Source organism: Fistularia commersonii, chromosome 33 (genome assembly GCF_037954325.1).
Source record: "Fistularia commersonii isolate RoL2024-O1a breed Wild chromosome 33, RoL_Fcom_v1.0, whole genome shotgun sequence".
NCBI lineage: Eukaryota > Metazoa > Chordata > Actinopteri > Syngnathiformes > Fistulariidae > Fistularia > Fistularia commersonii.
Window position 1 is genome coordinate 3,141,419 of NC_141316.1, and position 24,593 is coordinate 3,166,011.

The 24,593-nt window shown below is 43.5% G+C and overlaps 1 protein-coding gene across 1 annotated transcript; it reads right to left on the reverse strand.

The window, feature by feature from the left end:
- Positions 1–124: 124 nt before the first annotated feature.
- On the reverse strand, positions 125–15,336 carry hs3st3l (heparan sulfate (glucosamine) 3-O-sulfotransferase 3-like). Its single transcript, XM_086140671.1, has 3 exons — positions 14,616–15,336; positions 2,039–2,268; positions 125–1,878 (listed from the first exon to the last, which is right to left on the reverse strand). Exons 1-3 carry the CDS (start codon positions 15,041–15,043, stop codon positions 1,490–1,492), a joined length of 1,047 nt encoding a protein of 348 aa, XP_085996797.1. The 5' UTR covers positions 15,044–15,336; the 3' UTR covers positions 125–1,489.
- Between the last annotated feature and the right edge of the window lie 9,257 nt (positions 15,337–24,593).

A 24,593-nucleotide genomic window follows, 5' to 3' on the forward strand; every position in this document is an offset into this window, starting at 1 on the left:
TGTTTGGGGACGGGGATTATTTGTCATAGCATTCTCCGAAGCATCCACAAGGTGATGGTGTTGTCACGCTTTAGCGGCGGCGGCGGCGGGCAGCTTTCACAACTTCACACAGAATGACGATGACTTATGGATGTTTTATTGCCATTTCAGATTTTCAAAATCATCCACACATTTCAAGAGAACAGTGTTGCTGCGTCAATGGCGTTCACATTGCTGCAGGGGTTTTTGGGGATTCGCAATCCGGTCTCGCTCGCGTGATTTGCACCTTCCGAAACTTTTCAAGGTTAAAGAGACCCGGTGAGCGAAATGATGAACTGCAAGTTGATTTTCTGTTTCTTTTTTTTTTTCTTTTTTTCTTTATTTGCTCAAAAATAATTTTATTTTGTTTATGCTTCCAAAGAAGTGCAAATGCATGCAAACTGAAAACATAGCAACCCTGTTAGCAGGCCGGGTTCACTCAGGAGGTGCAGGGATTCGACCGCACCTCCCCCTCCGCCCTGTTCCTCCTTTGGTCGTCTTCTTTCACGTTAGTTTCGCTGACTCGCTTCACGGCAGAGCGTTTTGTTTTTCCGGCTAGCTGCTAATCTAATCCTAAGAGGAGAGGGATCCACACCGGCTCACCTACATCCACTCATCCACATTCATTATTCAGGAATACAAAACCACTCAGTCAAATCTGAGCTCATGTAAGGATTCTCTGGCTCAGTCCTCCACTGCTCACCGCATAAAAGATTCATTTCATCCCCCTTTTGGGCAACAATACGATTCTCAAGATGTCGGCATTGATTGCTCTTAAATTCTAAACCAGCGAGAGGAGAGAACAAGACGACGTCCTGGAGGATAAAATGTAAAAATGCATCCGTGGCGGACACTCCGTGTCAGGATACATCCGCACACCGCCAAGACCTATCTCTCCGGTAACCATTAACCTATAGCAACCGCAGGTGCACGACTTGCCGTTCGCACAAATATGTTGTGCAACCAACCGCGGTAGAATTACGAGAAGGATGAGAGGCTAAAACCGTTAGCGGCACGGCATCTTTGATAGGGCACGTCACTGTCTTAAGAAGACCTGGACGATAGATTCGTGGAATGGCGATAGATTTCAAATCTTAACTTCTCAGTCATGACCCAGTGATGGGATGGCTGATGTCCGGCAGGAAAAGGACGACGCGGTGCCAGAAACCTGCTTCACATTAGATTTGATGTGATTGTTATTATGGGCTGGCCACATTGCTCTGGACAAACTTCCCAATGAGGGTCGGTCACGATTACGTCGATTGATACAAGTGAAGCGCTCGAACCGCTTGCTGTTCTCGATCCATCGCGCTCACACACCCGAAGAAAATGAATGGATTGAAGTAATGCGGCACGTCTTATCCGCCTAGAAAAACACCAGACGTGCCATCTTTTCTCCGCCCTGTAGCCGATTTCCTAAAGTCTCCATGCCGAGCCGTATAAAACAAATTTGCTGTCACAGTCCCCTCTCTCACTGCCATCCAAAGTCCTGGCCCGCCATCTGATAGAAGCGCTGGTTGTGCGGCTTGTAGAACTCCCTCAGTTTCTCCATCACCTCGGGGTCAATGGACACGTGCATCCTCCCCTTGGTCTTCCCCAGGCAGTGAGGTTTACTGCTGCCCTCCGGCTTCTTCAGGCAGGGGAAGCCCTTCGTCTTGTTGAAGTAGAAGTGTTTGTCCGTGACGATCCTCTGGAGTCCCAGAAAATCCTGGACCTTTCCCAGTTCTCCCGCCGGGTCGGAGATTAGCCTCTCCCCGCTGACCAGATGGACCTGGCTCCTCGGGAACCAGGCCAGCCAGCGCTCCAGGTGCTGGGCATACAGACCGATCCACAGCGGGCTCCACAGAGAATCGATCTGACCTGGAGGTTGAACGGACAACAGGCCTCAAAATATTATTATTTTTCGCGTTGCAGAGGTTTTCCTCTTGGAAAAACCTGGATTTTTTTTTTTTGAAGGTGGCATTAAACGTCAAAGTAATCATTTCACATGCGATGCCAAAATATAAAGATCCTGATGTACCTGATGTCCGGTTCTTGAAGGCAAGGGTCTCAAAGGGAGGGATGTCCGGCGTCTTGGAGATGATCTGTGTGTAGTCAGATATGGCTCGGGTCACGGGGTCGCGGACGACGATTATCAGTTTCACATCCCGCGACATGGCGTGGACTCGCCCCGGCGTTTCCACGGTGACAAAGTAACGAGGCGTCTTCTCCATCACGATCTGGCCGTCCAGAGCTTTGGGCATCATACTCCTGGAGGTACAGGTCACAGATAAGAACCACCATTCACATAAGCAATAATGAATATTTATCTTATTTCGTACATTTATTTTTTCATTTATTTTTTTCATCCAGATTTGCCTCGTCCAACATTTACTCTTTCTCCCAATTTCGATTATTATATCCTCCATTTTTAAATCCAATGCAGACATCATGTGTGTATTTCTGTTGTTCCTAATTCTCCCCTTGTGTGTCTTTTACGAATTGTCAACCTATAGAATTAGATTTCGATTTCTGCAATCCTGCTCGTCCTTTTCCATGTTAAAAAGTTAATCCAGGAACAGCTTGCTTAACTACACTTTTGCCTCCTTAGGGAGAGCTAGAGATGCACAACCTGCACAGTGCCCAGAATTTTGGTGTATTTCAGCAGAAACGACTGACTTTGTTGCAAAAGCGGAAAAAAAACAAATGCAGGCGATGACGACTTGTGCTTGATCCCAAGGCAGGTTATTTCCTCCAGTCTCCGGTCTTCCTGCCAGCCACGGCTATAACACACAGACATACATTTGCCAAATGTTGACTTGTTATTTTCGTGCTTGTAATTATGGCGGGTTGGCACACGCCGTTGTCCCTCCCGCCTGACAGACCGGCCAGTGTGTGTGTGTGTGTGTGTGTGTGTGTGTGTATACAGCGGAGCCTCAGACGCACAGCCGGATGACGGCCTGAGAGACAGAAACAGAATGTCCCTCTCCCTGCCTACCTCTACCTCTGCACAAGAAGACTAGCAGATGGGACTCATTTAGCAATAAATGACTCAAGAGGCCCCGCAGGACCAGCCGGAGACACGGGGACATCTGCCAACACACCTGCCATACACCTGACTGACCGACCGAAACACACGCTGTCTCTGTGCCACGGACAAATACGATCCCCGTCCTCTTTAACAGCCAATAATTTACGAGCATTTTTCTTTAAAGATTTATAAATCAATAGAGGAGGCCTTTGAAACTGTGGTCACTGCCTCCGTGGTGATGTTTTATTCCATGTGTGTGGAGATAAACACGCACCGAACACAGCCTGCGATGATTGCCAGCCATGCAAGATTCAAGAGTTTGCGGTTGAGCTGATGCTTTCTGCCGGGTGACGTCCAATACATTTTTCATGGAAAGGTACTTCATAAAACATTTGAAGATTTTCAGCCGGAGAAAAAAAAGAAAAGTAAGTATGGATTTAGGTTTCCGGTTTTTGATCCACAGGGACTTAATACCTGAGCGTCAGACTTAAAAATCGCAAAATAATTTCCTTGATAAAAGCAATATATAATGTTCGTGTTGGGCTTTTCTGCACAGAGTAAAAATTAAATATAATTTTTTGATTACGCTTTAAGTATTCAGAGTTATGCAAAAACACCTACTCCATAAATCCCATTTTTATTCATTCATTTGGTTATTTATCTTATTATGTGTGACTTTTTTTTGAAGGAATAAAAACCAAAGCAAGGGAAAAAAAATCTAGAAAGACACTTTTACGCTCTTATCTTAATTGTACATCATACACGAGTCAATAAAGATGTCGCAGTGGAAGAAATGAGACGTAAATCGAAAGGACAGACTGAGGGCAGAGAGGACGCGGGATGGATGAGGTGAGGACAGGGTGCTCCGACTGTTCTGTGCCAGCAGCTAATATTTCAGATACAGTTGTAACAGAAGATCCTGTCAATAGACACACACAAAAGCACACACACACGTGCGCCTGCATATCCCAAATTCCTCGCTTATGAATCTGACAAACACGCTCATTTGATCACTGTGTTCGGCAGAGCTTACACGACTTAGCCCAGTGACTTCCTTTTTTTTAACTCCAATACCCTGAGAAAGAGGAGCCACAGTCTGCGACACACACACACACACACACACACACACACACACACAATGCACTTGCAAATGTATTAGAGGTACACACAAATGCAGGCACACAAAGCCAAACAATAAACATACACTCATTATTCAGTCATTAGTCAAGCATTCTGCTATCAAGCCTCTGGCCTCCTGGTGGACCCAGGAGAAATCGGAAGTCACACACACACACACACACACACACACGCGCACACACGCACACACACAAAACAAAGTTCAGGACATAAGAGGTGGGTGTGGTGGATTTTTACCAGACCCTTTAAAGTGTGTACTCATCTATCTATTTCTGTGTGAGTGCATGCGTGCCTGTGTGTGTGTGTGTGTGTGTGTGTGTGTGTGTGTGTGTGTGTGTGTGTGTGTGTGCGTGTGTGTGTGTTCCTGTTTGCTATATTTGAAATGAAAGAGGGGCTGGGTGACAGATGAAGGAACACTCGGAGTGGATACAAACGAACCTCCATTAGCAATCTGTCTGTGAATTTAGCCTCAGAGCCAAGAGCCAAAGCCATTACCTGAGCACAAAGAGCTAATTACCACCAAGAAAAGGTCTCTTTTAACTACATTTCAGCCATGGTGTTTTTACAGACAGACTAATTGATAAGATACATTTTTTCTGATACCTAAATGCTGTTATAGCTCCACTTGAAGCACCGTGATACTGAGGCGCCGTCTGCAATTTCCTTTCAACTGCTAACTTTCCACAAAAGCAGACCTGAGCTCCTGTTTGGAGTCTTTTTTTCTTTTTCCAAATGCTAAATGAACTCATGTCATTGATTTTCCCTTTGTATAAAACAAAAGAATAGCGGGCTAGCCTGGGAATACTGAGACTAAATGCAAGTCAAACTGTCACATGATGTACATTCTAAGAGAGTTATACAAAGTAAATTGGTTACTTGGTTCACAGCACTGAATGTGGCATTTAAAACAATGTATTCTGTCAATCCCCCTGGATTAATTAAAAAAAAAAAGTCTCATTTATCACACTCAAAAACAACATAAAACCTTCACATGCCGCATTTCAGAGTGTTCCCGTAATTGAGTCCACTCGATGTTTTGATCAGCAACCTCCAATGTTTGGATCCCGCCCACCGCCAAAAAGTGACCGAAAATTTAAAACGCAGCTCATCACTCTTATTCCTGAACACCCTCTGACACGTCAAAAGCCCGTTCCATGAAGGCTGAAATTATAACATCATACAGAATTACAACATATGCGTGTGTATCTGCTCTTAACTGTACAAATGCAGCTTAATTCGCAACATTAGCACATGAATGCCAGGAAGTAGCCTATTCATGTTAACTAGCAAGAATTCCATCCATGTACTGTATTTCAGCCCATTTTATTCATAGGAAAGGATTTATACTTGTATGTACCGTGTATTTGAAACTAACTAATATTTGTATAATCAGTTCGGTGAATTGAGAACTTTTAGAGTGAAACCAAAGATGGAAATTTGATTTTTCCTCCACGTGGTGGGTTGCCTGAGACATGAAGCTTTGCTTTTTAGGCCTATGAGTCTTTTCAATGGGAACACTGTGTGGACACAGTCGACACACTTCCGAAGCTCAATTAGGCCCGACCTGGCGCCACTCCAGGTTATCCAACCACGCACGACGTATTTCTCTTGTTTACATGTTGACTGTTGGAACAAAAGATAAAGCGATGACCGCTTTGATACCCCTCCAAATCCTGCCTCGTAGTAGAATGGATTGAATTAGAGTTGAACAAAAGCTTCTGAGTTGTTGGTTTACTCCTCTAAAGTTTATATTTCAGTTTATTGTACCGCTGAATTTTTATCAACCTTCAAATGTAAAATGTAATCTGATTTGTTATTTACTAACAGTCATGTCTGTTTACACATTGTCAGGACGATTTTCTTATGCCTACTGAGCCCCTTATTACCCCAAAGGTCACCTCCTGGGTGAAAAAACGCGGCCTAAACTCAAATGTCATCCTGAAGATATAGACACATGCACAAACAACACCAAGCAAATAAAAACATGTGTACACATTAAAGTGTCTGTTTGGATTTTGAGTTTTGCCATGTTTGCCCAAGATATTTGATTTTGGAGCCAACGCTTCCTAATCTGACTTCAACAAATGTCACCAGGTGTATTATGTATTATGTTGTTCCATATTTTTTTATCCATCCATCTTCTTCCATTTATCCTGCACTCAGGGTCGCAGGGGATGCTGGAGTCTATCCCAGCTGGGCAGCAGCCTTACACCCTGGACCAGTCAATCACCGTATGGCCAAACAACCGTTCACTCACTTGTTCATTCGGGGCAATTTTCCCAATTATTTCCAATGTTTTTGGGCTGTAGGTGGAAACCAGAGAACACGCAGACATGGGGAGAACATGCAAATTCCACACGGAAAGGTCCCCGAAAAGTTCCTGAAAACGCTAACCACTGAACCTCTGCGTCGCCCATATTTTATCATGTTACAAATATACAGGACTGTCTCAGAAAATTAGAATATTGCGATAAAGTTCTTTATCTTCTGTAATGCAAAAATGTAATTTAAAAATGTAATGTAAAAAAAACAAAAATTACTTTTTCATGATATTCAAATATTTTGAGATAGGATTGTTGAGTTTTCTGAAGATGTAAGCCATAATCAGCAATATTAGAATAATAAAAGGCTTGCAATATTTCAGTTGATTTGCAATGAATCCAGAATGTATGGCATTTTTGTTTTTGTAATTGCATTACAGAAGATAACACAATATTCTAATTTTCTGAGACAGTCTTGTATATTGATACACACACACACAAACACACACACATTTATGTATCACTGTATGTATTATAATATTATATCAGACACTGAGACATGAGCTGAGCTTCATCAGGAGTTATGACAGAATTTCCATTGAGTATATTTTTGTATGTTTTTGGACGATCAAGTAGAATAGTTCACGTATCTAGGAGTTCAGAGTTAGGAGTTAAGGTCCAAAATAAGCCAACCCAAATCAATGAATAAATAAGTAAGTTAAAAGCAAGCAACTCCACACCTCAAAACTTCAAATGAGCTGTCATTTTACGTCAATATTCTATAGCGTCACAACGTGAATATGAGAGCATGAGGATGTTCGATGACAAAGTTGGACTTTGTAGACGACCATTCATGCTAAGCTAACTATCATATTCCTAACTATCATATTACAACGTCCCCATTCAAGCTGGATGTATGTTAGCCAACTTGCTAGCAGAAGCGTCAGACTCAGTACTTCTATTACTAATACAGTATGTCAATTATAGATTGTTACATTTTTAGACATCAATCTTTTTTTAGGCTGGAGTTTTTCATTGAAGTTGATGCCAACTTCTGAACAAGGTGGTTTCAAATTTCCCAACTTTTGCAGTTCAGATCACATGCTGAACATCATGATTTTAAAAGATATAACATTGTTTTCTAATGAGGTCTGTCATGCAAAATGACCTCAGCTGAACTCCATCAACCAAAATCCCAAGTATGGGCAGCAAGCGAAGGATTTTCCTTCGGTGCTGCTCTTCGGGTTGGTGTGGGCCAGCGAGAGGGTCGGGGGGGATTTGGGACCCGGGCGTGTTAACCCCTGAATACCGCTTGACTTTACCGCCAGCAGGAGAGTGAAACCAGCTGGCGGCTCAGAAATCCCTTGGAAAAAAAAAGAAGAAAATGCTAAATTAATTGACAATTAACACATCCTTTTTTAGCCACATCCCTACAATGCTCATTTGGTACCGAGCTCGAGATCAAACATCCAGTATGATGAACACTGGGATTATCCCGGGGCTTATTATAAGCCTCTGTTTGCCTTTGAGGAACATCTCTTTTGTCATTCACTTCCCAATATTTCATCCAGCCTCCCTGGTGGCCAGCCAAGGCCACTGGCTATTGATCCTCGGGGGGGGATATTTGGGGGTAAGTCAGTACAGACAGGCTGTACTAGAAGACCAGTAGGGTGTGTGTGTGTGTGTGTGCGCGTGTGTGTGTGTGTGTGGGCGGAGGGTAAATGACGCAAGGAGGTGTAAATGTAAGGGGAAGGGCTGGGAATAATAATAATAACGCAGCACTGGGCCTCAGCTGGGACCAAGAGTGGCAGGTGGAGACTGGGGTGGGCTAGGAGCCTTTGGATCCCCATCAGTAGCATGCTGTGTCATGTAGTGTGTGTGTGTGTGTGTGTGTCGCAATTGCCATGTTCATCACATGCACATGCACAGAGGATTGGGGGATTTTGGGGTGCCTTGGATTAAATGTGTCAAAATCTCAACTCTTTTTACCTCTGATGTTTGATCAGAGGGGGAAACAATAAAGGGCCGAGTATTGAATTTATTCATTATCCACACGTTACTGCTTATTTATGAGTAAAACGCAACATTTGAGACGGTATGCATTCATGGGTGTGTTAAGGGGGGGGGGGGGGTCGCTCATCCATTTCCTCAGTGTTGGGGACCATTAAGGGGTAGGTCTATTGTGGCTGTGCCCTGTCCACTTCCAGGAGACATCCATCATAGAGGTGCCAAGACGTCCCCCCTGCCTGAGCTTGCGTGATCCCAGGGGAGAGCCTTAATGAGAGGCTGATCGCCCCACCCGTCTGGGCCTTATGGTGATCACCGCCGGTACTGTACAGGGATAGGACAAACCCCACCTGAACCCACTCATTTACAACGTGCACAGCCCAACTTTGGCAGTTTAATAAAAAAAAAAAAAATTGATAAAATGGTATAATTGAAACATTCGCTGCATTTCCCGTGATCCAACCGTGACGTCAGCGGTGTTTCGGCAGCCGCTCTCGTGGGATTTGCATGGCGATCACACGCTGTTGTACGGATACAAAAAAAAAAGGCGTCGAACAAAACCACTTATGTATGGGTATGAATTGAACCTCCACCCGCTCTTAATGGGTTAAATATGAATTGCAGATGAATCAGCGTCGTCGAAGCAGCCGACTACGAAAAGACACGGCCCACGTGATGACTGGTAAATTAGCATGTTAGTCGAACTTTTTTCCTTTGAAAACATCACTCTGAAATCATATCTTCAAGTTTCACCTGAACACATTTAAGGCCATGGCTGTGGCAAGTCATGGCAGCTAAAAATAAGTTTTACCATCTACAGCTACCTGGACATTAGATGAATTTGAAAAGATTTGGAAAACACGTGTGGAAAACTATCATCTCGCACCTGCTCGCATCTAAAGACAAGTTTTTAGAGTTTTAAGTCTACACTGAGATTTTACAGGGTCGCTTATTACAAGGCTACAACTTGAGTCAGCAGTTGTTTCCCACCGTGCAATGTTTTCACCGGGTAATTTCAGACCCTCTGCTATTTCGGTCCAATATTTTTCCTTCTCCGCTCGGTCGCAGAGTTGATATCGTAAAAGCCAGGCTTTTTCTGCCCACAGCTCCACCATCCGCTCCTCTTTCTGGACGCTTCATACCGATCGGGACGTGCTTCGCCGTTCCCGTTCATCTGTACCGTAAAGAAATACCGGCTTTGCTGCCAATACCGCTCTGATGATTGTTTGTCTGCCAGGTTTCCCGTTTCAGATTGTGTTAAAGCTCATCTATTAGTCGTTGATTGTGTTAAGTAATCGTAAAGACTGAAAGACCTGCGATAACTTAAAACACGTTTCATATTGTCGTTAGCCCGAGTCTAGGAATGGACTGATCTAAAATGGCTAAGATTACCAACTTGTACTTTATGGCCAAGACAATGGGAGCACACTGCGACTCCGGTTTGACTCCGGTAAAACTCTTGAATTTGAACAATCTGCGACTATCAAAATCGTTAGGTGTAAGCCCAACATAAGTTGATAATGTAATTATTCAAAACAATTCAGGCAATCAAGCGGTTTTGTCTTTGTTTTCATATTATCAGACCGTGCTGTCAGTCAGGAACATCGCATTCTCATCTTCTTCATAATCTCAAATGTCTGAGGTTATGAGTTTAAAAGGACCAATCGGGGTCAGTGCTGCCGCCCGTACCCCCACTTCTCCCTCCTTCTCTCCGTCGCGACGCCCGAGTTGCTACTGCCAAGGAAATAGGCTTTATGCGATGCTTTCTCAATATGGCCGCCCGAGACATCTGCGGAAAGCCAAATATAAACGCGATTTATATCAGAGATGACTCATCTTCCACCGCCAACCATAACGTCCGTCAGCATTAAACATTTGTCCATCAGTTTTCTTCACGACATTAAATACGGCGTGATGCACATGGAGTGGCTCTTTGCGATGATGGTAGACTATGTTAGCTCGGGACGTAAAAGTATCGGAAGAAGTCCACAGTGACTCTCCGGGAAAAGAGAAAAGGATACAACGCTGCCATCTGGTAAGTCGGACAAGTGTGTTTCAAACTTGGCAGCAAACAGAGAGCTCAACCTCCAAAGGTTAAAGCTCTGCCAGGAACAGAGTCAATACCGTATCAATAAATCTTATTGTACCTCAAGAACAAAATACAAGCAGCCCGACTGTCTGGAGGACAGAACTGTCTCCAGACTGTGACAGAATCTGCAGTCAGCCTTCACATACAAATACCCACACACACACACACACACACACACACACACACACATGCATGAGACCAGCTCTGATGACATCCCCCCTGGGTTGAAGCAAAGGTCAGCAGAGATGTGCGACGTTGTGGTAACACTGCTCACCCTTTAACCCTCCACTTCATCCGATTCTTATCTCGCATCCCTCCATCTATTATCCCTTCCTCTCTCCTCCTCCATTCAAACTGCCTCGCCGCTTTTCAGAATGAAGGCATCGCGGCGGTGATGTGAAATTTCAGCCGAGCGAAATTTTAATGGACGCCCCGCGAGCTCCTGAGAGAAAAAAAAGCTGTGTGTAACCTGACTCCTGTGCACCTAAGCGGCGGGATTATGCCAATGCAGGATAAAGCTTCCTGCTAATTGTAACAGAAGCTGCGCTGACCAACGCTAACCGCTCTAATGCTGGAGTCAAACCAAGGTCAGGACGGAGAGATAGGGGTATTGATTCCTGGCATCATGGCGAGCAGGAAACTCGCAGTCCATCTCTCAGTTCATCGCAGCACTACTCCAGATCCAATCTCCCCCGGTCGACGCCATTAGTGCATCTTTGTCGGGGGCCCTGATCTCAATTGCCCTTGTGGAGCTAAAAGTTATTTTACCCTCAGGGAGGCAGGAGGGGGGAAACCGGGGGGAAAATGTCTCATCGCCCAATCGCCTCTCTAGGAAAAAAAGCACCGATACAGTAACGTAGAGGAGACCGTCCGGCCGACCCCATGTGGGTCTGTAATGTGAAAATGCCCAAGATGCCTTCAAATGTCATTCCGGTTGAGTACAATTTATTTGAGTTGCACTTCCTGAAAATAGAGGGACATTACAAAAAATAAAATAAAATAAAGAAAGTCAGATGGAAAAATAAAAGGAATCTTATATGACAGGAAGAATCACACAACTTTTGCCCTGCTAAAAAAAAAAAAGAAAAAAAATTGGATTGGAAATCCAAACAACTAGCTCTTATTTTTGCATTATGTAAACATTAAAAGATCTGGGGAGTGTGAGCAACTGACGGCTTTCCTTTATGTTCTTCCTACTACTTTTATGTATACAGGACTGTCTCAGAAAATTAGAATATTGTGATAAAGTTCATTATCTTCTGTAATGCAATTACACAAACAAAAATGTCATACATTCTGGAATCATTACAAATCGACTGAAATATTGCAAGCCTTTTATTATTCTAATATTGCTGATTATGGCCTACATCGTAAGAAAACTCAAAAATCCTATCTCAAAATAGTAGAATATCATGAAAAATAATTTTTGTTTTTTTAATTGCATTACAGAAGATAAAGAACTTTATCACAGTATTATAATTTTCCGAGACAGTCCTGTATATGTATATGTATATGTATATGTATATGTATATGCATATGTTTCTTACAAACTTGTATGAATGTGTGTGGAGTTATATGGTATGTACACATATTCCTACATATTTGGAACTTTTCCAGTGTTAACTTTATCGTGGCTGAATTTGGAGGAGTCGGGGAAACCCCTAAAAGAAAGATGATTGCTTTTTAAAATTATCTAAATTATCAAATCATTTAGTAATCACTACCGCTGTTTTCCTTTTGAGAACCTTTGAGTCAAACGGCGAAACGGATGGCAAACAAACACTTTGACATTTCGGTCGGTTTCGAGATCAATACCAATCTGATTGTCCGTTAAGTTGTAGCCATGAAGCGATTAGCTTAGTCACCGCCTCGGGGCCAATGCGAATAAATATATATTGAAAATATTTTGCTGAGATAAAAAAAAAAAGAACATTAAATTAGTCTTACAAACACACAGTAATTTGTTAAAAAGATGATTTGTTTGGGGGATTTACTCTGACGGAGCCAGCTCTGGTACAGCCGGCTCTGCAGTACCACATCTTCCTGCAGGGGTGACGGTGAGCGTCGGCAGACTAGAGGAGCGGCGCCTCGACGTCATCCTCTCTCCTGAGCTCCTGCATCCGCAGGTGCCCCTATTCTCCAAGCGTTACGGAGCCTCGCTTCTTTTAAAAGGCCGAGAGTCCAAGAGTCCGAGAGCTTCAACCTCGGGTAAAAGCTAAAAAGACGTTAGTGTTGCCCTTCTCCTTAGAGCAAACAATGTCAAGTTGACAGCTCATTATCTAGGGTTGCTAAAAGCAATGGCTTTTTTGTTGGTTTGTTTTATACACTGTCCTGGAAAAGGACCGAAACTCTCAAGAATCGTCTTCTCTGCATTTTCTTTGTTTTGTTTAATTTCCAGACGTACTTTTCCCATTCATCGTTCTCAGATTAGATCCACTTATGGTGTTGTAACTAAAAAAAAAAACACGCTTTTCTCCCCCCCGCAGAGCTTCGCTTTCCAGCCCCAGTGTTTTCCACCTGCGTCTGTTCAATCTGTTCTCAACATGTTTTACTTACTGTCCGTCACGTCCTGCCTCGCTAACTGTTGGGCATCCAGCAATTGTATATTTTTTTTTAGATTAGATTAGATTAAATTTAGATCTTTTCGAGAGATTCTTGTTTTCACTGTCACCGGCTCACAGATGGAGGCCGTCTATCGACATCAATGAGCTTTGCTTTTTCACGCCGACTTCACTGACAGCCTTATTTCAGAAATGTGGAATCAAAAGTTAAAGACAATTTAAAACATTTTAATCCAATATCTGTTGGGCCTGGATGTGTTTTTCCTGGCTAACTTTAAAAAGGTCGCTCACTTTCAGATGTAAATCATGATCAGACCTATAAGTCAGTCAGAAACAGGCTGAAAAAAGGGCTTTTCACTTCTAGAAACCCTAAAAAAAAAATGAAAAGTTTCATTCATCTGTCCGTCCATCCCTTGTGTGTGTGTGTGTGTGTGTGTGTGTGTGTGTGTGTGTGTGTGTGTGTGTGTTAGTTATGAAGTGTCGCGTACACATCATTAACTCCCAGTGCAGACTGACCCCGAGTCAAAGGTCAATTGACGGAGCTGACAGGGATGTCAAGTGGCCCGACATGCAGCGGGCCCCATCTGGCCCGGGGCGGGAAGGGGGGGGTGAGAAGACGTGACAATCCGGTGTCACGCTCACATCACCTGGTGTGACAATAAACACACAGGGAGAGCGCAGAAGCTCTGCCGCTCCTCTCCCACTCCCCACCTCACACACGCAGCTTTGGTTTCACGTGATCTGTCACAGGTTTAAGAGTTGCAGATGTGCCAAAGAGGCTCCCAGCGCGGCGCCAAGGCCACGACTGAGCCTCGGTAATATACCGTAAGCTGGCTAACGTTTTGGCCGAACGCTCCAGATTTGGATGAATCCGTAATCTTCTGCATCAGGATCATGTCTGTCATAGGCGGGTGGCGGGTGGCGGGTGGCGGGTGGTGTGTGGAGCTGGGCTATAGGTTGCATCCGCTCACTGTGTGCACTTTTCAAAACAAAAAGACAGAATTCTGCAGGAATAATCCCTCTCTGGCTGACTGCCGAGGAGTTTGCGTGACTTCTTAAGTGTGTGTGTGTGTGTGTGTGTGTGTGTGTGTGTGTGTGTGTGTGTGTGTGTGTGTGTGTGTTTTCTCAGAGTTTTTCAAGTTGTTTTTTTTGTGTGAAACAGCCTAGGAACAGAGCCACATGACAACAGTAACATCTGGCTCCAGTACCAGAGATGATTACTCTGCAGCTTGGAGAGAACTCATCCTCGCAGGCCTCTCCCTATACAGTATAGACACACACACACACACACACACACACAGACGCATGCATGCACACATGCACAGATTGGTCGAGCCAGATGGCACGGTCTCTTTTACTGTCACCTAAAGCTCAGCGGAAATAGCTGTGGATGTGTTTGGGCATGAGGAACGCACCGAGGAGGAGGAAGCTGGAGGCTCCTATAATTGGCCCCAAAAAGTTGGAGGTGCGACAAAATATAAGGAAAAAAACACACACACACACACATCACATCCAGCCAGGGGGAATCATACCTGTACCAGTCCAGTCCGCGTGCGTAATGCCGGTCGAAGAAGTGCGGTTCGGAGCCCAGGGCGCGGATGTCCGGGTGGAGGCGCAGGAACTCCAGCAGCGCCCGGGTGCCTCCCTTTTTCACCCCGATGATGAGAGCCTGGGGTAACCTCCGGGCGGCCGTCCACTCCTTAGCCGAGCCGTTCGGCTCCGCGGCAGCACCCCCGTCCCTGGTAACCCCGCTTGCGTTCCTCTCGTCCGGCCATCCCGACGCGGGAGGCTTGAAGTTGTCCGTCACCGCCGTCTCGCAGCATCCGGTGAGGAGGTAGACCAGGGAGAAGCAGAGGATGCTCAGGGAGGACGCGATGGTCAGCCGGTGGAAGAGGCGCCGCAGGTCCGCCTGGTGGTGTTGATGGTGGTGGTGGTGGTGGTGGTGAGCGAAGGTTGCCATCCCTCAGAGATCCACGCAAGATCCATGGTAACGCAGGTTCTCCTCACATCCCGTCATACTCACTCCAAGTGAGCCCCGCCGCCTCTCCCTCCTCCTCCGTCATGGTGCGCCCCTGACGCGCGTCAGCCAGCCGGCGCTCACGAAAACAAATAACTTTTTACTTTATGTATTTCTATTTTTTTGTTTTTTAATCTTTTGCATCCACTTCCGAGCTACCGGTTTTCCTCACACGGTCAACGGGATAAATGATTAATATCCGAGCCGGGCGGCGGGAATATGCTCCTCTCTTTCCACTCCACGGGATTACTCTGCGTCCCTGCGCCGTGGCTTATCCCAAGGGGATTCTCTCTCTCTCTCTCTCTCTCTCTCTCTCTCTCTCTCTCTCTCTCTCTCTCTCTCTCTCTTTCTCTCTCTATTTCTCTATCTATTTCTCTCTCTCTCTCTATTCCTCTCTCTTTAATTCTCTCTATATATATATTTCTCTCTCTCTCTCCAACCCCCACCTTCCCATCTCTACCTTTGATTGGAATTCCGTGCCCCGAGGCGCGTTTAATTCCAGTGTTATTTATTATAGGGACCCCAGACGGGACGGGGACCCCCCTGCACCCACCCACGCGTGTTCAACGTTCCTCCACGGGTCACTCGATCAACTTCCCCCTCCGCGCTTATCACTTCCGGGATAATTACATAATTGGCTTAGTGGTCGGACGACCACCAATGCTCCTCCAGAAGCCCACGGACCGTGACAATGACCTCGTTGTCTATGGAGCCTCCTGTGTGTGTGGAAAAATCACAGTCCCCCACCCCCACCCCACCACCACCACCACCACCACCAAAAAAAAAAATCCACAGTAAATCTTGCAGCTTTTCCTGCGTGTCATTTATTCACTTTCTCTGTATTGTACATGGATGGAGTCTTGATATCTTTTAATTCTCAGGTTGTTTGGTGTTTAAATGTCTTATTAAATTATTCATCTTGAGTGTTTGAATCGTTACACAGAACTGCCTTTAAAACAATATTATCACATGAATGTTATTCATATTCAATTGTATTACTGTGTTGCAGCACATAGTGCATTTTTTGCATTTTTTTTGGAGCTGAGTTTTCTTGACATCATCATCCAAAAATTAAGCCAAATTCACGTCTTTCAACTCGCTTTTCTAACTTTTCCAGCACCTGATACACCTCATAAGTGTGTCATTACAAATAGTTTATTTGTTACTATATCATACATATGTATGTGTGTGTATATAAAAATATATGTGTCCCCTCAGATTGTGTAATTGCCGTGTTGCTCATAAATAACAACTCTGAAAAATAAACAGGCAGGCAGAAATTTGATTTACTGTCATGTAAGACATTTATATATTTCCATATCAGGCTTTATTAAGGATCTCAATGGTTTGACTTTTTCTATTTTATTCCATTTGCAAGTTTCAAACGGTGAAACATGCACCTTTTCAACTAGGATTGCAATAGTTTAACTCGATCTTCAATAAATGCCGAACGTTATTAATGGCACAAATCTTTTTGATGCACGTTTGCACGTCCAAAAATGGAGGGTTTTATGACACGTGTAATTCAGGCCCAGTGTTGTGTTACCGGTTAGGGAACTCTGCAGTGTTGGCTTTTATTATTGCAGAGTGCGTACCTTAGGTACAGATAATAGCTCATAGGAGACTCATTAGTTCCCCCATCCAACCGCACGTGCACAAATGCACACACACACACACACACACACACGTGTACACACACACACACACACACACGCACAAATACTTGATGTTCCATTTGGCTTACCCCTGTCATTATCCCACAGCAGATGTGACCCTCGCCATAAAACCTCTGCATTGTCCTGCTGTGACTCCCAACATCACTGTTTTCAGCAACTTTGTGAGACAAAGTACAGTTACACACTTTATCACCAAAAAACTTGACTTTAATTGGGATTGTGATACTGTGCCGTGTTTTAAAATGTCATTTTTTCCTACTTAAACAGCAACCATGCACAATTACTGACTTTATCATTATATTCTATTCTTTCAGAAAAAAAAAATCATCATAATGATTAAACCATATTATGCTGAGAAAATAGCCAGCAATTTGTGTATTTTTTTCAGGTCTCTTTGATAAATTCAAAAAGTAAACTTTCCACTTTTTAATTCCTATCATGGAAAAAGGTAGTGGAACAACTAGTCTGTGAAGAAATTTGATCCTGATATATTCTATAACAAATTATTTATTTACCTATTATTAATATTATTATTAGCATTATTATCATTGTTGTTGTTGTTGTTGTTGTTGTTATCATTATTATTATTATTTTAATTTTGGTGGGCCAGTTCCATGTGAGCTAGCCTTGACTGTAAATCTAGTCTAAAAATGAAAGTAAAACTGTTATGACTGTGTAAAAATTAAACAAAAATGGAAGTGAATGAAACAAAAATTCAAAGTTTTAAAGATATCATACAAATAAACTTTGCTGCAGCTCTCATCTGTATATTGATTTTTTTAAATGTATGACTATTACTATTTAGGCAATAACTTCTTGAATTTAGTGTTTGATTAAACTGTTATTTGTCTCTGCTGATATAAAAACAATGGCGTCTCTGAGGCAGTGTTGTGTTCAAGAAAATTACTTTTTGGAAAATATGTCACATTTTTATGTGTTATACCAATGAAAAAATATAAAACATGTCTGTATTTTGGCATTTTTACAGCCAGTTGAAAGTGTTGAGATCCTACTTTATATTGAAATTAGATTTTTTTTTCAATCCGTTTTTTTTTTTTCTAGACCATTCCATTAAGCAGAAATATATTCAGCTCAGGAATGCAATAGACGTGAACATATTATCAGCCTTATGTAGTCAATAACACCGCCGAGGTCGCTTTAACCCCCCCCGACATTTCCACAGACGCGTAACGGGAACGGAACGTATCTGACATCTCTTTCTGGTTATTTCCTGTTTATTTTACTCTGTCGATCATGAGACAAGGTCACCAGGTGAGGCTTCGCGTCTTTTGTCTGCGGTCGCTCAGCAAATTGCGGTGTGATGAAGTGGTCGTCTATATAAGCCTGACCCCAGGGGTCAGGGCCGGAGCCTCAGCGGTTGATTTATTATACCGCGCCACGACCTGATTAATGCATCTCTGCATCCCTCGCGGAAAGAAGGTTTCATTTTCTTTCTCGAACAGGAACACATCTGCTGGGACCCACTTTCGCGTGTGTTACTATGTAATTCAACATCCCGCTTGTCACATTTAAGGAGCGCGCGATCATCTCGGCCGCTCTGATTTAATGCGGCGCCCGACGCGGATCTTTAAAGGGATATCCGTCCAACATGGATCTGTGATTCGCCGGTTTCTCTTGTCCCTCCCCCCCGACTGACAGTCCAATTAGAGTTAAAGTAATGGTGTATGTAATCAAGGCTAAATTACAGCCATAAGTCACATGTCGCCATCTGAAAGCCAATCACAGCTGCAAACTAATGAACCTCCATCACTGACCGCTGACCACGCGGTGAACTGGGCTCGACGCCGTTTCTTTGGCGGGGTCAGCCGAAGCACAGTCACAGAGAAAAATGTCCGTCTTCACTCTGGCTCGGCGGCATCGAGTCGGGAAAGCAGATGGAGAGGAAATATGCTTTTGTGCGTACGTGTGATTTGGTTCAATTGACCTTTAAAATGCCGATCCGGCCCGAGCGGCTCGGGTCACGGGAGGTTTCATCACATTGGTCCAATTTAATGTGACCTTTTTTTTTTAAAAAAAAAAAAAGCTTATAAGCCGTACACGAGGCCGTAAGACCAAAAGAAAGCGAGAAAAGGTTGTGCATGTACCAGAAAAAGGCCAGTTTCAGTTTATTTCTCTCTCAAAAGAAATCAATTTGTTGTCTTTTACAGTCATCAATGGTTTGGCACGTTTTTGAGTCTCTTATTAGCATCAGCATATTTTTAACTTTCAACAATCAAAAAAGCATTTCAACAGCCAATTCCCCTTTTTACATGGGCATTTTACACTATTGGCTATTTATTTTATTTTATTTTATTTTATTTTATTTTATTTTATTTTTATTATTTTTTTTTTTTAATTTATTTTTTATTTTTTATTTTTTATTTTTTTATTTATTTATTTAACTGTGTTTAAAAAAGTTTTATTTAAATGCTAAAGATCATTCAACATAGATTTGTCTTATCGGTACCAAAAACTCATTTTGTTCACATTTTTCTTCATATCATTTGAATTTCATGAGCCAAGTTGGAAAGACTTTGCCCCCCCCCTTCTTTCTACAGTTTCTGGTATTTGTATTGTTTTATTTTCCAGTTGATTTGTGTTTGATTTTGCTTTCCAGAGCATGACCTGTTTCAAAAGTGAACAGAGAAAATACCCAATTATACGGAACTGAATTGAACCTTTGTTCGAGTTACGTTCCGGTTAACTCGATAATGTCATTTTCAGACGCATCACAAAAACATTTCCCGAAGCGCGATATGTTTATCCTCTGAAGGAATGTGAGCCCGTATTTTCTCCTCGGGTTAAAGAGACAGTCGGCGCATTTCTCTGCGTAACTGAGGATTCATTTAAACCCGACCTTAAATCGACGCAAGATGTTCAGTAGCTGTGGCCTAATTATTATCTCCACCTCCTGCCATGATCCCGGAGGTCCTGGTGCCAGAACCACACCCTGATCCGACCCCTCCCGCTCTCGGCCTCCCCACCTGTCACCGACTTCCCCTCCCCTGCCCGAGTTTGACCCGCGGGGTGGACAGAGATGGGAGGTAGGTACCAGATCAGATTAGAGCAAGGCGAGAGGGGATAAGCTCTACTTCAGGTTGTGTGTGTGTGTTCCTGTGTGCGTGTACACATTCACTCACACACACACACACACACACTTGCATATGCTGGAGCAGCTTCTTTGTGTGAACCCCCCCCCCCCCCCCCCCCCCCCCGCCGGGTCTTTTCATCTAGTTTTTGCTTTAATGAGCGAGGTCCTGCTTTGACCCCTGTGCGCCATAGCCAGAACGGCGTTATTGTGTAGTCGTAAAAAAAATATACAGGTCACAGTTCACCCGTCAGCTGAGCCATTTCAATTAAATAAGTCGGTGTCGTTTCTCGGCGTCTCCCGTCCACAAGCCGATGTCATCTTGGAAAGGATGGAACTACTGTTCTGGTTGAAATGGATTGAATGAATGTATGAATGAATGAATGAATGAATGAATGGTGGTCTTTATTGTAATTGCATGTCAGAGAACAAAATAGATTTATAATAGAAACATGTGACATAACGGGGGAGAACAGGATCATTGGGTAAAAACTTTGGGTAAAAGGTTTTTTTCTTTCTTTTTTTTTTTTTTTAAGTAATAAAAACCCTCTGCATGTTGGCAACATGATAAAAAGACACTACAAGAATACTGGAAGAAGGGTGTTGGGGTGGGAAAGACCACGGACGCTGCCAAACAGAGGCGCGTCGCGCCGTCCCTCCACGTGCTGCTCTGCAACGTGGAGGAGGAGACGAGTGGGAGCCAAGAAGGTATTGAGTCGAGGGTGTGTGTGTGTGTGTGTTATCGATGGCTGGAATGCAAAACCTCCTATCTGAAAAAAACACTTTTTTCGGGAAATAAAAAAATCGTTTCATGTGATTATAGTATGGTCCTAGTTAAAGATATTCAAGAATATTCTATTGTTCACAGACTATATTTATATGTCATAATTTAAAAATGTCTAGCATGTATGTTTACCACTGACAATGCAGATAAGTGTTTTTTTCCTATTTTTTTCTGCTTCGTTGTGCACATAGGAGTTTTGTCATGTGACATTTATGTCAAAAGAAAGGGCGGGATTATCTTGCAGATACACTGCAAATGTGGAGCCATCCCATTTCTCACCATTCGATGCAAAAACCTAAAATCGAAAAATTTGAAGATGGGAGGTTTTGCATTCCAGCCATCGTTATGTGTCTTCATGTGTGCGTATGTATGAGCCCGTGGACTTCAATCTCCTCTCAGTCTCACCCAATTCTCTCTAAGACTTGATTATTTTCCATCTGCCTTCAGTCTTTCTGCTTTTACCGGTGCTATTGATACAATCGTCTGAATATGTTGGCCAATTTCCTTCAAGCCGAGCCGTCAACTTCTCCAAGTTGGCATCCATTCTCGAAAAATGTTCATCCCGTCTACGACAGTGCTCGCCCATCATTTGAGTCTGTGTGTTGGCAGCCCTGCACATTCCATGAACTACGACCAGCAGTTTCTCAATTGCCAAAAGTACTGCCAACGTTTTCCGAATTTTGCAATAAATCAAGAAACTGCCTGCGCCAAATAGCAACATACCTGTTATCGTAATTCCAATTACTGGTATGTAGATTGCTCTTCATTTTTGAGGCAACTTTTCTGACCAAATTTAAACACTTGCTGAAAACTTAAAAAAAATAAAGATAAATAAAGAAACTTGAAAAATAGGTTGTAAAAAAAACAAACAAATAAAATAATACAGATTTTAGCCTGTTTATATCATATATAAAGAAAATTTAATCCACTGATGCTGCTTATTTGGAATAATCAGCTCTTAAGGATGCTTTTCTGCACTTACACAAAATGCCTTATTTGTTTGTTTTTTTTCTTAATTATCAAATAATCATAAATTTAATCAAAAGGATTTTTTTCTTTTAAAAGTTAGTAGTTAATTGTAATGGGTGCCGGACGGAACTGACAGTACCACAGGAGTGTGTGTGTGTGTGTGTGTATGTGTGTGTTCAGAAACAAACAACAGAAAAACCCCACAAAACACTTCGCTGCCATTTGACACTTATCGTGACAGATTTATCTTGACCTTCCTCCGCTTTGCCGCGGCCCACCTGTCCAGGCTCCGTAATCCTCCACCCCGCCTCGTCCTTCTTCCGCGCAGCCGAAGCAAAGGTGGGGCCGCTTTAACGTTCTTGCAGGACTGACCCCAATCTGGCCTAAACCCCTGCCGCTCAAGTAACGCAGCCGCTTCACAAAGACTAGCTAATCAGCTCAACCAAACCCTGCGACACGGATCGGAAGGCGTTGACCTCCAGCCCGCAGGTGCCGCGTGTCTCCGTATCGACGCACGAGCTCCTCGGTAGATCCTAATAGAATAGTAATGAATTGTAATTACAAAAAAAAAAAAAAACTCAGTTCTCCTCGCCTTTTTTCGGTATTGACCGGCCCAGCTGTCAGTCCGAGCGGGAACACCTCACACTCTGTATTGATTCCGGCGCTACATGGAGAAGCATTTTGTGTTTTTTTTCTGCCTTCAGACGTTGTTATTATGCCCAGGCGAGGGTCATTATGCACATGACCAAGCCCGGTCCTTTGGGGGTGTTGGAGGGTGGAGGGAGGGGGCGGTCGCGACTGTGGAACTTGCCCCGGGGTTCAGAAAAATCATAAATGTTAGGCCATTGATTACTGAAATATTTACGCAAATGTTTCCATAGAGTAATGGCGTCATTTGGTTTGGAATGCATGATGATTCTGATCCAAACTTCATTATCCAGATTTATCATGTTCTGGATGTGGGAGTGCAGGCTTGTTGGGGGGGAACTCATAACAGAGCCCTATATAAACCAATTGGTCAAACTGGGGTTTTGTGCATTGATTATTAGAGCTGTTTGTGCATCATAATATATTTTTTAAATTAGATTAACATCAAGCATTTGTTATTAAATGTTTTCATTTAATTTAATGTAACAGTTATATAAAAATATGTGGTGGCAGTGGTTAGCACTTCGTCCTCACAGCACAAAGGACCCTGGTTCGATTCCGACACGGGGACCTTTCTGTGTTTGCATGTTGCACGTCCTCCCCGTGTCTGCGTGGGTTTCTGGTTTCCTCCCGTAGTCCAAAACCATGAGGCAGGTTAATTGGAAAAAATGGGAAAATTCCATTCCATTGAGGGAGTGAATGGTTGTTTGTGTGTATATGTGGCCCTGCAGTCGACTGGCGACCAGTCCGGGGTGAACCCCGCTTCACGCACGATGACAGCTGGCATCAACTCCAGCTTCCCCCGCGACCCTGAGTGCAGGATAAGCAGCAGACAATGGATGGATGGATGGATGGATGGATGGATGGATGGATGGATGGATGGATGGATGGATGGATAAAAATCTGTTTCAGTCGGTGATGCTGTGTAATATTTATTCTCCATCTTGTGTGGAGGAAAGGAAATTATTTTTCTACATGCCCCAAATCGTTTGCATTAATGAACCCTGCAACCAAACAACAAGGACTCACACTCTCACCCACTCATGCACATGCCCATACACACACAAACACACACACACACACACACACACACACACGCACACTAAGACCATCACAAACTGTCACCAACCCCAGCAGACTCCAGAGACAACAGGTTGATGTCCCAGCACTCAGGGGGCAGAGTGTTGTATGTGCGTGTCCGTGTGTGTGTGTGTGTGTGTGTGTGTGTTTGTGTATAAGAGAAAGATATTCATGGAAAAAAAAAAATAGAGATTAAGATTACCTGCTGAAAAAACCTGCCCTCATTTCCGGAGGCTTCCAGACACATCTGCTGGCATTGTTTAACATCCTGTTGTAAAGAGAGATGGATTATTGCCCCCGTACCCCCTCCCCCGCCCGCCGGCCTCTCAGAGGAGGGGAGGCCGTGTAACGACATCGACGTTATCCCAGATAAATCTGTTATCCAGCGTTTGCACAGGGATATTCTCTGCGAGGGGATTAAAGACAGAGAGGGAGTATAGCAATATGCAAGTAATCCCATCCAGTTTGCTGTTTCACCTTTTATAAAAGCCACTGTGGTCAACAGAAGACCCCCCCCCCCAACCCATCCACCCCACCCTGTGCATTTGAAATCAACAGGCTCATTTTACAATCTTCATCTCCGCCTTTCTCCTTTAAACCAGGATGTCGAAAAGCAGAAAAATTCCCATGACATTCCCGTCGTAACGCACGGCTAATAATTATGCGCTCAATCTGCTCACGTTTGATTCTGATGAATGAGGACTTTAATAAGCGCATGAAAGTGTCTGGACGTTTTGGACTCAATACCTTCGTCCCAGACATAACAGTGCGATTCATACGGTGGATTTTCTGACGTTCGCACAAAGGGACTTCTGTTTTGGGATCATCGTTGTTTTGTGTTCGTTTGTCTCAAGTGACCCGTTTGCTCTCCGTCTGACAGACTTTTTTTTTAACAAAAGGGGGGGTAAAAAACATGTTGTATGTTTACATGGTGCACAAACGCCCCGCAATGGAAAACAATCATTCCAATGGGTCACCCCCTCCCCCTCCTTCAATCCTGATTTAAATAGAATTAGAAGTAATTAAGATTGCATCTTTTGTGTGCAACATGTTGTCGGTCGTCCGAGTTCTCGGTTTAAATGGTTGAGTGTTCGGTTTCTCAGACATTTAAACGCAAAAGCTGCAATGAGCATGGGTTCACAAGTTATGGATAAGTTTTGCTCAATATTGTTGCCGTGTTTATTCATCAACCCAGTACAAGGGCTTCCAAATATACAGGGCAAAACAAATACGAGCAAGATTGAAAAA

Excerpts from the sequence above, each read along its gene's own strand:
- hs3st3l (XM_086140671.1), bottom strand. The coding sequence starts at position 15,043 with ATGGCAACCTTCGCTCACCACCACCACCACCACCACCATCAACACCAC. Across the intron at positions 2,269-14,615 it reads CGCGGACTGGACTGGTACAG|GAGTATGATGCCCAAAGCTC; the intron begins GTATGATTCCCC and ends CTGTACCTCCAG. Across the intron at positions 1,879-2,038 it reads CTTCAAGAACCGGACATCAG|GTCAGATCGATTCTCTGTGG; the intron begins GTACATCAGGAT and ends TTCAACCTCCAG.